General features: G+C 31.1%; 1 protein-coding gene across 1 annotated transcript in view; it reads left to right on the top strand.

The window, feature by feature from the left end:
- The window catches only part of LOC111639170, a 32,272-nt gene extending 16,269 nt beyond the window's left edge, over positions 1-16,003 (top strand). The window contains exons 9-13 of the mRNA XM_023384970.1: positions 4,955-5,026; positions 10,247-10,372; positions 10,704-10,848; positions 12,211-12,455; positions 15,725-16,003. Of these exons, the coding sequence (XP_023240738.1) occupies positions 4,955-5,026; positions 10,247-10,372; positions 10,704-10,848; positions 12,211-12,455; positions 15,725-16,003 (867 nt within the window). The remainder of the gene's footprint in view (positions 1-4,954; positions 5,027-10,246; positions 10,373-10,703; positions 10,849-12,210; positions 12,456-15,724) is intronic.
- The last annotated feature ends 637 nt before the right edge of the window (positions 16,004-16,640 follow it).

The following is a 16,640-nucleotide window of genomic DNA, read 5'->3' as shown; positions in this document are numbered from 1 at the left end:
TGTATTAAGTCATTACTTTTAAATAACGAATAGATGATGTAGTCTCTATAAATGTATTATTTCATATTTGAAACAATATAGTTTATTGGAACACTGTTCTTTCTAATTTATTTCTGCTGTCCTAGACACGCAATAAATGAAATGATTGGTAATATTGCGTGAAAAGAAACATTAGTTTTATAAATCGATTTTCTCTATGACAACGGATTAAGTGTACAGCTACCGTACCCCTTTTGAAATAATCGAAAAATCGTTACATTTTAAAAATGGGCAAAACATATTATTTTAAAATATTCATTATGCTATTCTGTATTCTTGCTACACCGGCCATTTCTTCTATAGTGTTAAATTGATAAAAAAAAAGCAATGAAAAATGTATACTCTGCTTGAGAATTTTTAATAGATTGCTTTTTATAGTAAAATTAAGATTACTTATGAAATCTGTTTCTAAAGACAAGTAAATTTTTAAGACGAAAAGTATCATAATATGTAATAAAAATTAATTTTACTTTCAAGATAAATAATTTATAATTAGTATACATCCCACTGTTTTTCGAGGAAAAATATTCCGCGTGAAGAAAATGATACATTAAATCCTAAAANAATATCTCACATAAAATTAATAATTAGGTATATTGTTGCTTACACTTATCTGTATTTTTTTTTTTCAATGTTCCTTTAGCCCTTTTAAATATTTATAAACACAGTATTCTCTACATAAAAATTTCTAGTATGAATTTTTCATTTACCGAATATTTTTTTGTCAATTTATCGGTAAACCAGTATACAATCCCTAATACATACGTCATGTTTTCATTACTTTTATCCAGATTCGCCAACATTATTATCGTAACTACATGATACTTTCCGACTTATGATGCTAGGTATTTTTTTAAATTGACTATGTCATATTTATACTACTAACCTTATATCTGAGAGGAAGTCTACCGGGTTTTTATTGATTCAGATTAAAGAGACATATACTCAAACCAAATAATTTTCATGTTTGTTTATTTGTCATATTTGTTTCTCTTGTTTCATATTAATTTATTTTATATTGGTGAATAACGTAGTCAAAACTTTCATTTTAATTATTTTATTTTACTTAGTCATTAGTTCAAAGGTAAATATTTAGTTTTAGCACTTTATTTGATTGGGATGTATGGATGGTATGACTGGATTATGTGGAATGAAGTAAAATTTTCAGTCAAGAAATAATGGGAAAAGCTTATTTCTATTAATAAGATTGACTTACAAGAGGTTTTCGAGAATGTGGTATTGGCATAAATTGGGTCACATGGTATATAATTTGAATATTTTTTATGTTCTAATTCCATGCACAATAAGTGAATAATTATGTACACCTAGTTTAAGTTAATGAATGTAATTTGAATAAAACTATTGGAAGAACAATAGCTTTTCTATTTTTCGTAAAAGTTTTGAAATAAAATTTAATTAAAATTGTACAATATAATTTGAATATTTTTTGATTAATTAGAAGAAAACATTGATGTTCTCTCTCTAACATCTACGTCGGTTGTGGCAAAGAAAATCAATTTGTGAGTATATTAAATTAAACTATACTGAAATACATTTCAGTACTTTGAAGTCTCCTACACCGAATGTGAGTGTATTTGCAGTATTATACGTAAAATTTAAAATAATTTCTTATAATATTTATAGGTTAACATATATATGTGTGTGTGTATACTCTATATAACTATTTTACAAGTTTACTGCAGAATCTAGTTAACTCGATTCATTGTGATAAAAATCAAGTTAATTCAGTTAAAATTTCTAAATTATGGAGGTTAAATACAATTTGTGCACTTCTTTATTGATCCATGATTAACCGCCCATACGTTATTTTGGCGGGTCTTATTATATAGAATATTTTTGTCAATGTAAACTTTCTGTTTTCCAGTTAGTTAGAAAAGGTCCCGAGACATAATTTGACAAATAGTGCCTCCGTTAACTCTTAGTGTATTTTTTTTAAAAAAAGTAATTTCTTAATGTATTTAAATGCATTATTTTGTATTTGTAAAGAATACAATTAATTGAAACATTGTTGTTTACTGTTTATTTCTGCTGTTTATAAATATGTAATAAATAAAATGATTTATTGTGTGAAGAGAATTTTACTTTTATTAATCGATTTTCTCTATTGCAACCTACTAAATGTACAGTTACTTCTTTGTAAAAAGAGTAACTGTATGCAACATTAACGTAAAAATATAACTTTACAGGTTACATTATAATATACTATTTCCTTTCTATTCTGTTTATTTTTGTTCAGAAAGGTGCGGGATTTGTTAGAATTTTATACTTCTCTGTGAAAAAAAATCCGTAAGTTGTACGTTAGGAGAATCAATTAGATTAGATCGACAAAGTAAAGCAATGCAATACACATGCAATCTGCCTATGTTTGATGCTTGCGAAAAAAAAATTCTCTGGGAATCTGATCCTAGTACATATATTAAAAACGTGAAGAGTACGCGGAAATTTCTACGAGACCGTTTGCGTGTTAGGCCAAAATCCGAAATTTATGCTCTTTGGTTTTACAAATTGATCTATTAATGGGTGTGCCAGATGGTTTTTTTAAATCTCTTCCCGACCTGTGGGCACTAAAAGGGCCTCTTTTTGCAAGCCCATTATGGGTTCGGCCAGGCCCACAATGGGGCTGCCGGGTGGTGAGGGACGGGACCCAACATATCTGAACGGACCACTATTTGAAAAATTCCTGGGGATTTTTTTGACCCATTCGGATTCGAGAACGGGTTCCCCAAAGCGGTAGGCTACCACCTTGACCGCTCGGCCATCCGGCCGCTTATGCCAGATAGTTAAAAGCAAAAGATGGTTTTATACTCCTAGTTTCTAATCTCGTTATTTAGCTTTTTTCAGTATATGGAGTATTATCACGGCTTATTCCAATAGTGAATTCTGCTCAGAGAATAATTTTTAACAAAGAATTGTGAATATCGTTTAACTTACAGAATCACACCATAAAGATAATGCCACGCATTAATATTTATTCTATGTTTTAAAAATAATTAAAGGATTGTTTATGGTTTTGATTTATTTTGATATAGAACAATATTCGACATGATACTTCAATTGGAGCTAAGTTTTCTACTGATTACTTATATTGCTAATCCACGATTTCAACATAGGCTTGATAGTAAGTATTACTTTTGCATTTTTCTTACTACATAGAATTAAATTGTTTTTATTGTTCATGATAATTTATAGAAAATAAAGCTGACATTTTATGAGAATTACTGCATCATGTTTCTATCGTTTAAATTAAAGGTCATTTGTATGTTCTGGAAATGTTATTTTATTATAATTAATATTTTTATGAACAATTCCTTCTATTCAAAGTAAATACAACATTATTTTAGAAATGAGGCTTGAGAAATATGTGGAAAAACTACACAATGTTTTAGTTAATAAGAAATAAGATTTATAAGACGTAAATTTCAAACACGTAAAATCGCTAATTTTCCGAAAAGTTTTCTAACAGGGGAAAGTGTTCGAGTCGTTAGATGTTAAGAAAAACAAAAATTATATATAAGATATTAATCAATGTTTATGGGCAGTATTTAGCTTAGGTTCTGAAAAATACAGGTACAAACTTTAATACTGATCAGTTTAAGAATAAATATTTTATAAAAGACAAAGAAACAAGATTTTATTTATATACATATTTAAATTCTTTTGATTAAAGTAATTTTACAAATACGTAAACCTTCTATACGTAAACCTTCAGAATCTATTCCAAGCATATTCATTCAGAAGGAATACATCGTGCAAGTTGTGGAAGAGTATATTCGTTCTTTAAATGAAGTTACTTTGTTTTATAATTCTGGTGATCAACGTTTTGCGTTTACTGAAAGAGTAAAAAATTCTTCTTTTATGGAAGTAGAAAAAAGTTACGTTAAAATTGTAAGTGAATCATATTTTTTATTTATTTATATTGATTATACATTTCATACTTTAAGTTTTCACTGCATAATTATTAGTAGTTTGAATTTCAGAGTTTTCGTCCCGATAACGCACCCAAATGAGGACAATTTTTCATAAAATGTCTTTTCTGGAGGTGCCCTTTCGAGCAGCTCGATTACATCTCGAGCTGTCATATCTCATCGAAGTAAAAAATCTATTGTTTTATTTGAACGTATTAATGGAAATTCAAATTACTTTAATTATGACTATAATTATATATCAAAATAAAAATATAATGCAATAATTAGAATTCTAAGAGTTGATGTTCATAAACACTTCTTCTTATGGCTTCTTCACATTCAGTTTTGGGTTCTTCAGGCAATATGCTTATGTTTTATCTTTATCAGATTTCAGAATTAATTTGATTTGAAACCGTCATTTGTTCACATGGCTCAGAATGTGATATTTTTTACAGTATTTTCATTTTATTTGCATTAAATTTCCAAATATATTTTGACTTTTTCTATTTTCTTTTGGACAGTCAGTTTATTTAAACGTAATCTACAGATCTGATCAAACTCATTTTCTGAAATGTAGCTTTCTAGGTGATTCTCAGAGTCCTTAAGCAAATGTCACATAATATAGATATGACATCTTCAACCAAAGTGTCTTTATTTTGTGTGGCGGATAGGGCATCTGGCAAATCATCATTATTCAATGCATCTTACGTTTACCTCGGTATGGGAGTTGTTGACAATCTCACTTGGCTGCACACAGTAACATAGCCTCGTAAGGTGATGTCTTTATGTCAGAGTGGAAAGTTTTATTTTTCACAAATTTAATACATTTTAGACAGTTACTTTAAGATGGACATTGTGTTGCATCCATGTTGTTAGCATATTTTCTATGTCTTGGATGGCTTACCTTACGCTTTCTTGGCTCTGACTTTCAATTGATTTCCCGTGTATAATTTTAAGTTTTCTCCAAGATATTTTCAATTCTTCTTTAGGCTTTTTGCCAAATTCACGGCAATTATCAGAGAGGAAGATGCAGGGTGCATCCAGAAACAGCAGTATATCAAGTAAGTGTATACTAACGCTTTTGGCCCTCTTTGTTCAGAGGGACCTTAAAATTACCAACTTAGTCGAATGATTTTGGTACACTAAAATAAATTTAAATTTCTATCAGGTTGAGACTGAAAATCTATTAGAGCTACTTACATCTTAATTCAGATATGAAAATACCGTTCGCTATACAACACCTTTAGTTCTCCTTTTTTGGCATAACTTGCGAACATTGAGAAACAATTTCATATCTTTGTTTATTCTGAAATGGTTTTTTTCCTGTCACAACTGAATGCAAAGATGGATACTGGGCATCTTTGACATGACCATTTATTCAAAAATATCTTGTGAGCCAATACGAGTTTCGGACGTATGCTCCTCTTATGATGGATACATAATAAAAAAAAAGACATGAATTTTTTCATATCACATAATGTTTTATATTATGACATGTTAAAACGTACTGTACTTTTAGTATCGAAATCACTTGGTATCTAATCGTAAATTAAAGCTAACTTAAAACCCAATTGTTTAAGGCAGTGATGGGCAAACTACGGCCCGCGGGCCAGATGCGGCCCCCTGAAATGTTCTATCCGGCCCGCGCGACATTATTCCTAATCTGACGAGTAAAAAAGAATACAGGCTGTGGTGGTTGATGCACCACTTAACTTGAGTGTTCGTTGATTGTATAAAATAACCGAAGCTTTATATCTCACCATGAAAGTTTATTTACAATCATGTACAACATTTTGTTTTACACCTATTGAGTAAAAGCTCGATCGGTTACAAGCATGCTTCGGTACAGAACATCCACTCGTCGTGCGTAGCGTAGCCGAAAGAGAGAAAAAGAAATATGGCGGACGGCCTGCACATGTTTTTATAGCGCCACCTGGATTTTCAGATGCAGCGCTAGGTTACAATTATATTGGCCCGCCTAAAGTTTTCTTCTTTTCCTTTGGCCCGCTCTTTAAAAAGTTTGCCCATCACTGGTTTAAGGCGATCATTTGGTTGAATTAATAACTTGAATTTACTACAACATTGGTTTAAATAGCTCCAACTTGTTATCTTTATCACTGATATCACTCCTTGTCCTTTACAAACAAAAACGATTAATATTTTATACTTTAATTGAGCGATAATCGTTACGTTATGTAATACGATATTATTACGTGTTAGAAAATTATACACTCTAACGGGCCTGTTTAATTAAGTATTGTATAATATAACTAGATATTCTGTTAAATAAAGGATAATAGACTTTAACATATATACAAAGTCATTATGTTTAAAGTTTTCCTATTCAGAGTACTCTGTAGCTCTAACTAGTATACAAACTGATAGCCAAATTCCTGGACATATTATTCAACGATTGCGGAAAAATGTTGCAAAAAAAAAATTTAGTTATAAAAGATTCGAAAGGAGGCAATTTCCATTCATTGCTCGGAAATGTTGCAACTTTGGATTACTTAAATCATAGTATTATACTGAACGTGCGAATCCTCACTGGAACATAACTGCAGTCGGATGCAAACCCTTAGACAATCATCATGAAATTTTAGGTCACACATTCAGAAATATTCTGTTAATCAGTAAGCACTCGTCTGAAAAGCATGTCCACTACAGAAACAATACATGAGATTTTGTAGTGTTAAAAAATTACACACCCGTGTAGAGTTTTATAAAAAGCCATCTAACTGAAAGATTGAAACTCTTTTTCCTTTGCAAAATTATTTCCTCATTCTATGCATAGCTTGTATATAAATTCTGGTGTAAATCCAGTTATCACTCACAAGTATAATGTACCAACTGAAATTCCTATCAAATACTGGAGGTAATATACTTTCTTCTAGCTGTATAAAAACCTTCCAAATCTTCAGTGATACTCGTTTAAGCAAACGTTTTCGACCCTACTAGGATCTTCATCAGGCCACCGTTACAAAAATTCAAACAGTGCGAAATCGAACAGGAACCAAATAACTGCGATTCAAATCTTCGAACTTCAACGTTAATATCAAAAATAGAACACCACGTTCTTGTAGCGATGTCGTCAAAGCACGCGCAACCTGCGCTTGCAATAAAACCATATTACACCTAATTATGTGTGGGGTGTTCCTTCGTAGCGAAACTTCCATGCACTAGAGATGCTGACTGCGTCTCTGGAGTTAATACATGTATTGTTTAATCCCGTTTTATACATTTCTAAGGTCTCCATGATTCTTAATTGGTCAGTACGGTGTGATAGCCTAACTAGAAGTGCATTCTGCAGATCCATCGTAATTCCAGGCTCCGTGGCTACTGTTGAAAGGGTGGTGAAGTGTTTATTGTTATCAATATCATACTTATGCTCCTTAAGACGTTTGCGGAGGGAGCGTTTGGTTGAGCCCACATATACTAACTTATTATTAAATTATTATTATTATTATTATTATATACCAAGTTCTTACTGTATCCATGCTGTGTGGCTATTTCCTGGATATGCTCCAGCTCAGCTATGGTATCTTCCCATTCAAAATTGTGGGTGAAGGCTCTCTTAGTCAATGCCCGAAATGCAGCTATCTTATAGGAGTAAGGATCCTCCGAGTTAGCTGGGATGAACATTGGTACATAACACTTTTTGTAAAACACTTTGAACGAAATCCCATTATTCGGGCATTGATTAAGAGAGCCTTCACCCACCATTCTGAATGGAAAGATACCATAGCTGAGCTGGAGCATATCCAGGAAATAGCCACACAGCATGGATACAGTAAGAACTTGGTATATAATAATAATAATAATAATAATTTAATAATAAGTTAGTATATGTGGGCTCAACCAAACGCTCCCTCCGCAAACGTCTTAAGGAGCATAAGTATGATATTGATAACAATAAACACTCCACCACCCTTTCAACAGTAGCCACGGAGCCTGGAATTACGATGGATCTGCAGAATGCAATTCTAGTTAGGCTATCACACCGTACTGACCAACTAAGAATCATGGAGACCTTAGAAATGTATAAAGTGGGATTAAACAATACATGTATTAACTCCAGAGACGCAGTCAGCATCTCTAGTGCGTGGAAGTTTTGCTACGAAGGAACACCCCACACATAATTAGGTGTAATATGGTTTTATTGCAAGCGCAGGTTGCGCGTGCTTTGACGACATCGCTACAAGAGCGTGGTGTTCTATTTTTGATATTAACGTTGAAGTTCGAATATTTGAATCGCAGTTATTTGGTTCCTGTTCGATTTCGCACTGTTTGAATTTTTGTAACGGTGGCCTGATGAAGACCCTAGTAGGGTCGAAAACGTTTGCTTAAACGAGTATCACTGAAGATTTGGAAGGTTTTTATACAGGTAGAAGGAAGTATAATGTACTTTCAATAGGGATATTTTAACTATGGCCACTTCTGTGAATGTAAAATGATTTGATTTTCTGTGCATAAAAAATCACCAGTCGTTTCATTGTCATCGTCGGATCAGCTAAACCCACAATGAAGGCAAATGGATTGTTGAAATCGATCGACATAGTTGAAGCACACCATTCCCAAAAATTTGTTTTAAATTTTTTATCGCTTAGTTTTAATAATGGATTTCCCACTTTTATTGGTTATTACTTTTAATGAAAAATAACTTGCTATATAACAAGTTTTACTCACTTTTCTGAATGACGTTACTGTAAGTATAATATTATTAAGCTTGTTTTTATTATTATTGCAATTATATGTTAGTAACCTATTTTTATCGTCACAACTAGGTGCACGTATATTGCAGGTGGTATTGATTCTTTAAGAGGAATGTATACGTGTCAACACCACCTACAAGAAATCCCGGAAGTCATGCCGAAAGATGAGTGGCTTATGCCTGAAATTCCTATCTGCCTATAGGACATTCTGAATAAAGATGATGTAGAAATGTCCAGTGTCTATCTATGCACCTAGTCGTGACAATAAAAACAGATAAAAGAAGATACGGTCTCAAGATACACACTATTTTAACCTATTTAATAAATTATTTCCTTAAATTGTTGTTATTATTAAACGTTTCAGTGCAAAGATTATGAAATTACTTTCCGTAAAATGTACAATAAGACAAAAATAATCGAAAAGAAATGGTTAATACTGGAAAGAATAAACGTTCGTATAAGTTACGTAAGTATAAATAAATCTAACGTATATATGTTCTTATCTTTAACAATTTAAAATTAGATAACATTGTGTATATATATTATGTTTCAGTATTTCAAATACAATATGAATTTTGTATGTAGGTTTAAAATTCACTGTATTTCGGTTTGAAAATATCTGTATATAACTATACGTTATATTTTAAAAGATATTACACTCATCCTGGATTTTCTTACAAAAAAATATTAATACTTTTTGCTCACTTTTTGTATGCTAAATTATAGCTTACTTATATTTTTAGCTTACAACCTGAAATTTTTTGCTATTTTTTAGTAATACCTTCAGTCAATTTTCAGTTCTTTAACAGAAAAGTAATGTAATTATATTATTTTTTATAGTTTCCTTTTATTCTGTTTAACGTTTCGCATTAGAGAAACGTTTTTTTTCCTGTGGCTGTCTGGAAAATCAGTGGAATCATGCTCGTTTAATTAAATGTATTTGTTTAATTTAATGCCAGAACAGTAATTAAAATTATATAATTATAACAACTATTTTTTTAGTAATATTTCACAAACAAGAAATGTAATCCATTTATTCCGAGATATATTAACCTACTAGAAAGTGTATTTCATATTAAGTATGTTTTTTATATAGTACAGTGGTACCTCAGGATACGAAATTAATCCGTTCCGAACTGAGATCGTATCATGAAAATGTCGTAAGGTGGATCATCTTTTCCCATACGATTACATGTAAAACCAAATAATTCGTTCCAACGCGAAAAACATACTCAAATTAAAGCCAAGTAATACATTTAAAAAAATAACTGTAGTAAGAAAAACAAATGAAAAATACGAACTAATGTAACGTCGTATGGTGAGTTTTTGTTCGTATCGTGGAGCAAAAATATGTTCGAATTTCATATCGTATCCTGAAAATTTCGTATGCTGGGGCGTTCGTAACCTGAAGTACCACTGTATAAGTAAATGATATTAAATGTGTTAAATTCATTTTACTACTTTCGTTTCAGGTTTACAATGATATATTACAAAAAACAGGTATTGAATATATATGCTGCAATTGTACAGTTTTGAAACGTATTACTATAATTAAATTTTATTTACTAGGCAGACATCGCCATTTATAGTCATAATATCAAAGAAACTTACTTGTCTTATTCTTCTTCGATAAGTCACATTCCAACTACATTTGCAATACGTGCTGCAACACCTTTAGATAAAGCCTTCATCTTGGTAAAACCTTTCGATGTAATAGTAATGTTTCAAGAATTATTAGTTTTTCTATATATTTTTCTCTATAGAAATCGAAATTTACATAGAGAAGGAAATATTGAATATTTGATAAATGTTCCACCAACATTTGAGCCACCTGACAAAGAAAAATATGCTTCCAGGAATAATGTTTATAATTTATTTACCACATAATTATGAAATTTTTTTTTATATCAATGTGATAGATATTCGAAGAAAAGTAGAAAAACCACAAGGCCAAAATGCTGGCGACGCACAAACTCGCCAGCATTATATTAATATTAAAAAAAAAACTGAGATTTTTGTATTTCAGATTTGGATTTGCATTCCTGTTTCTTTCCTTATCATTTTGTTAACTTCGTATGGAATAATGAAAAAAGAAAATAAGTATAGAAACAAGAAGATGCCAAAATTTTCCATATTATTTTGGATTATATTGAGAAACTTTCTTCCACAAGGTGAGCATTATTATTTTATGTATGATGTCAACTCTCATAAAACGAATATTTCACAAAAATAGTATGTACAAGTAGAGTAGTGGACTAATTTTTATAAGTAATCGATTATAATATTGTCGCGGGAACAAACGGCAATCAGTCGTTAGGAACACAAAGTTATTTATTAACTCAGACAATGTTCAACTTCTGCAGCTTGCAGTATGAGAACAAGACCCCCTCTCAGCCTGAAAGCTGGCTGTTATAGTCTGCAGAGGCATGGTAAAAACATTTGTCAGTACAGTAGAGCGTCGATTTTCCGAATTAATTGGGGACTGGGGTTGTTCGTATAACTGATATTTCGGATAACCGATTTATGTACGAAATAATAGTTTAACGTATCCGAGTTTAAAATTTTTATCCGTTGCGTGTCTCTTCGGGTTGAATTTTCGTCGATGTTAAGCCTAACAAAGACTATTGTATCGTTAAAAATTATTTTTTATTTTGTACAAACAAAATAAATATATTGAAAAATATAAAAACAATAAAAAATTATTCTTCAAATGTTAATTTAGTATCAAAATCGTAAAATATTTGAGTAGCCCAAAACATAGCCATAGATTGAAGCGCCACAGCACTGGCGAAAATTTAAATTTGCCGACTGGAAATATTTCGGATGATTTATATTTCGGATGATTAACTTTCGGAAAATCGACGCTCTACTGTATTTACATATGTTCTCACACGGGAGAACGTACCCACAAAAAGAAATAAGCGATGAGGTTTGAACCAATGAGGTTTGAACTGGAGACCTTCACTCCGTGGGACCAGCGAGTCGTGGCAATATCATTATTTTTAATAATAGTTGATAATAATTAGTGTCATAAATATGTTCACATCTGTTCGTTTAAAAGTTCTTGTTTACTTTCGTTAATTTTTTTAGAAAAAATTTACAAAAATATATTTATGGACAAAAAGTGTATTTTAGTAAATTCGACTATTTTAGAATTTTCCCTGCACAATTGCTGCAACCGCTTACATATGACACAAAAAAATATTGTATACTTATATAGTAGAGAGGTTGAGGCGCACGTTTTAAACGTGTAAACGTGTACGTGTGACGTTCGGCGCCGCTTTCCCGTAAGCCTAAAAGTTTGACGATGGTGTTTGGAATGTCGAGCGTGATTCCACCGACTATCCAAACACCATTGTCAAACTTTTAGGCTTACGGGAAAGCGGCGCCGAACGTCACACGTACACGTTTACACGTTTAAAACGTGCGCCTCAACCTCTCTAATAAGAAATCGATAATTCCAAAACTAAAACGTAGTTTCTTTTGTAAGTACTTAATTATTGTTATCGTTTATTATTATTTATATTTTTCAGATACAGATGTAGATCGCTATTTTCTCATAACGTTTCGTATCCTGATTGGCTGTTGGATCCTGATTACATTTGTCCTGACATCGGCATACGTTGGCACTTTGCCATCGTTCATGCTTAATCCTGGAACCGAAACCATTCCTCATACATTTCAGGAATTGGCTCAGTCGGTGAAAAAAGGACGATACAATATCACTTACTTCATGTACAGTCCTGAACAGTCTTACTTTAATCGACTTAATTTCGACGTATGTATCATGTTATTAAAAATACAGAAATTCAGATAGGTATTGAAAAAGATTTAAGCGGTTGAATGAAGGGAAATTGAGTGTATATCCTATTTAATGTGTATTATTAACGATACAGATAATTCAGACGTTTCTATATAATGTGATTAAACATTGTAGAGAAATTGCCAACTAAATGTAAAATTGTATCACTTAATTCAACTTATATTACATAATACCTTTTTTAGTATAGTATTTAAAAGAGTAGTCATCATAAATACTTTAACTGAATCTACATCTACAAAAACACCGAAACAGTTAACAACTAAAATTATTGTATCTTGAAAATAATTATAAATAAATATATTTATACTAGTGATATAACGAATATTCGGTTACTATTCGGTATTCGGCCTATTCGGCCTATTTTTCGCTATTCGGCCGAATACCGAATATTTACCCGCTATTCGGCCGAAAACCGAATACCTAAAATCCGAAGTAAGAAATAACAAATACACAGTAAATTAATCATTTTGGTATTTAGATTTAATGTTATCGGGTTAGTGTTATTTGTTTATATTTATATATAACTTATAAATCATGCACATGCACAAAATAAAAAAGAAAATAATATTAGTCACACATATTCACAGTTTATAATTACAATCGTCAGCACACGTAAACACCTATTCGTTCGAGAATCGTCGCACATCTGAGGGTCCGACCCTGCCTATCCTTCTTTTTAAGAGCTTGTCTTTGCTCTTCCCTTTCTTTTTCTTCTATCGCTCTAGTCTACGTATGCCTACGCATACATCATAATACGCGCTCTCGATACTTTCGATTCGTCATTTTTTCGTCTTAGATTTCCCATTTTACAATTACGTGACTCATAGCCTGACAAAAAGAGATAGACAGGACGTCGATATAAGTCACAGTTACGATTTTACAGATTCGAGACAGATTGGTAGCCCGAACGGCCCCAGGCTTTCTCCCGTGCACGCTAAGTGATTTTCATTACAAGCATTTAGCTTTCTGAAATCTATGAAAACAATTATTTGGCATTGACGGCAGCGAATTTCGCGCCAATAAGCCGCCTCGACTTGTTCGATTATGTTATTAACTCAATTTAATATTTATTTTCACATTTTCGCGGTCCTTCTCTGTATTTTTTTTCGTTATTTACACGTCTAGGTCATTTCATTGTTATCCACATTTGATATCATCATTTATCACATACTGCCATGACGCTCTTGTCTGTCCGCTACAACTGACAAGAATTAACGGGATTGGCGAAGCATAGTGACAGCGGGCCAATAGAAAGCAGGGTCCTTGCCATAATGCGGTTTGTGCGCCAATTTTTGTAATGCGTTAATCAAGCCGAATAGTTTGGCCGAATATTCGGCTATCCAGCCACGCTCCTGGCCGAATATTCGGTATTCAACCTGAGGCCGAATATACTATTCGTTACATCACTAATTTATACATAAATTTTAAAGCATAATAAATTTGCAAGTTCATGTTAAATCGTTTATAATAATATTAAAGTTGTATTATGTATATTAATTCACATGAATTTTATTTATTTATATATTTGTAGATTTTTTTCGAGAAAACAATAATTAGAAATGACGTAATCAAAATCTTTTATGAAAAAGTTAAAAGGAATAACGACGTATATAAAAAACCAATTGAAAAAGTACTTAATGGAACTCACGCCGTGATAGTAGCAACACAGAAAATTGAATTGAGCATGACGAAACGGCAAAAAGAAGAGGTTTTCATCTCGGAAGACATACTTTATACGAAATTTCACTTCATACAAATAAATTTAGTCAGAGTGAATTATGCTGTTGAAATCGCTAGAGCGTAAGTACGAAAAATGTGTTTTTATCACTACAATTTTTTAGTAATAATGAACGACTAGAGATCAACGTCAGACGACACGTCATTTCAGCTAAACCAATTAGTATACTTCTTTATAATGTTATCACTTTAGTTTAATGTATCTGGTAACAATTACTATAGAGAACTTCGTGGTATTACAAGACCAGAACGTGAAGCTTCCATCACACAGTTTTGAAAGGCGGTGACGTGTCTAACAAATGAGAAAGTAACAGAAAGTTACTTCCCACAACTAAGCGATCAATATCTGATACTTATCAATTAATAAACAAGTAGTATTTTTAATTCATATATAAATTATGGGATATTTATATCAATAATCCAAATATCCATATATATCAATTTATATCAATAATCCAATATATATTGGATTATTGATATAAATTGATATATATGGATATTTGGATTATTGATATAAATATCCCATAATTTATATATGAATTAAAAATACTACTTGTTTATTAATTGATAAGTATCAGATATTGATCGCTTAGTTGTGGGAAGTAACTTTCTGTTACTTTCTCATTTGTTAGACACCTCACCGCCTTTCAAAACTGTGTGATGGAAGCTTCACGTTCTGGTCTTGTAATACCACGAAGTTCTCTATAGTAATTGTTACCAGATACATTAAACTAAAGTGATAACATTATAAAGAAGTATACTAATTGGTTTAGCTGAAATGACGTGTCGTCTGACGTTGATCTCTAGTCGTTCATTATTACTAAAAAATTGTAGTGATAAAAACACATTTTTCGTACTTACGCTCTAGCGATTTCAACAGCATAATTCACTCTGACTAAATTTATTTGTATGAAGTGAAATTTCGTATAAAGTATGTCTTCCGAGATGAAAACCTCTTCTTTTTGCCGTTTCGTCATGCTCAATTCAATTTTCTGTGTTGCTACTATCACGGCGTGAGTTCCATTAAGTACTTTTTCAATTGGTTTTTTATACACGTCGTTATTCCTTTTAACTTTTTCATAAAAGATTTTGATTACGTCATTTCTAATTATTGTTTTCTCGAAAAAAATCTACAAATATATAAATAAATAAAATTCATGTGAATTAATATACATAATACAACTTTAATATTATTATAAACGATTTAACATGAACTTGCAAATTTATTATGCTTTAAAATTTATGTATAAATTAGTGATGTAACGAATANGTATTTTATTTGTCATTAAACTTCTTTATTTAATTATTTTATTTAATAAATGATGTAATTGAACTATATAATAAATTTAACAATTTTTTCGTCATATGTTTTGAATAAATAATTTATGTAACTTAAATAACTCTGATATGTTGTATAACTCAAGTATTGTACTCTATATATACAGAAGTGTAATAAGGAAGAATAATAGTATCTATTTATATTTAAGAAAGTAATTCGTATTCAACAAAATGGATTATCTGAAAAAATTGGCAGAGACATTCTTGATGAGAAAAGAAGAAACGACTTCTACGATGATAAGACGATGATAATCAATTCTAATGCTGAAGAACCTCTGAAAATGGACGATATCACGGGTCTACTCTATTTATCACTTACAGGATATATGATCGCTTCTGTAGTATTTGTTACAGAAATTCTAGTCAACAAGATAAAAATGATTAGAAGCAGAAAATGCAGAGTGAGACCATTCAATATTGTTAATTAATATGTAAATTAACGTAATATTGCTGTATTCGTTAAACTAGATTCTTGTTCTTATTAACTGTTTTATTATATTCTACTATTTTGAGCAATAATACTCATAAAATGTAATAAAACAAGGTTTCAACGATTAACAGTTAAGTTTTTGATTTCTTTGCATGTAAATTAATGATCGAAAGCCAAAGAATTGGATGGAAAATGATTAATTAAATGTAGATATGGGCCTATAGAAAAATATATAAATATACTAAAAAACGTTGTTTCATAGTGAACATTGAAATACAACTGTAATTAATTTATGTTATACGACTGTTGTAATGCACAACGTGTTCAGGTTTTTTTTTTCGAATGTTAAAATTACTACTACAGTTTGAATAGCATCATCATCATCATCATCATCTTTATTTGTACAAACAAAGTACATACCGGTCCCGCTTTCGTTTAGTTTTCAGTACTCAAGAGAAATGTACACTTAAACAAATGATACGTTTTAAATAAACATACATACAAATAAATACATAAAGAAAAAGTATAGATTATAAAATAGAATAAATCAATAAGTACATAAGTTAATAACAACAATTATTTGATCTAGATACGAACTTAAAACTAACTATATACAAACTATGTACAATAAGCAA

The sequence above is a fragment of the Centruroides sculpturatus genome, unplaced genomic scaffold (assembly GCF_000671375.1).
Source record: "Centruroides sculpturatus isolate CEXI.00-Female unplaced genomic scaffold, Cexi_2.0 scaffold1213, whole genome shotgun sequence".
In the NCBI taxonomy this organism is placed as follows: domain Eukaryota; kingdom Metazoa; phylum Arthropoda; class Arachnida; order Scorpiones; family Buthidae; genus Centruroides; species Centruroides sculpturatus.
Note: the sequence above shows the minus strand (reverse complement) of the source record. Positions and strands in the feature narration are given on the sequence as shown.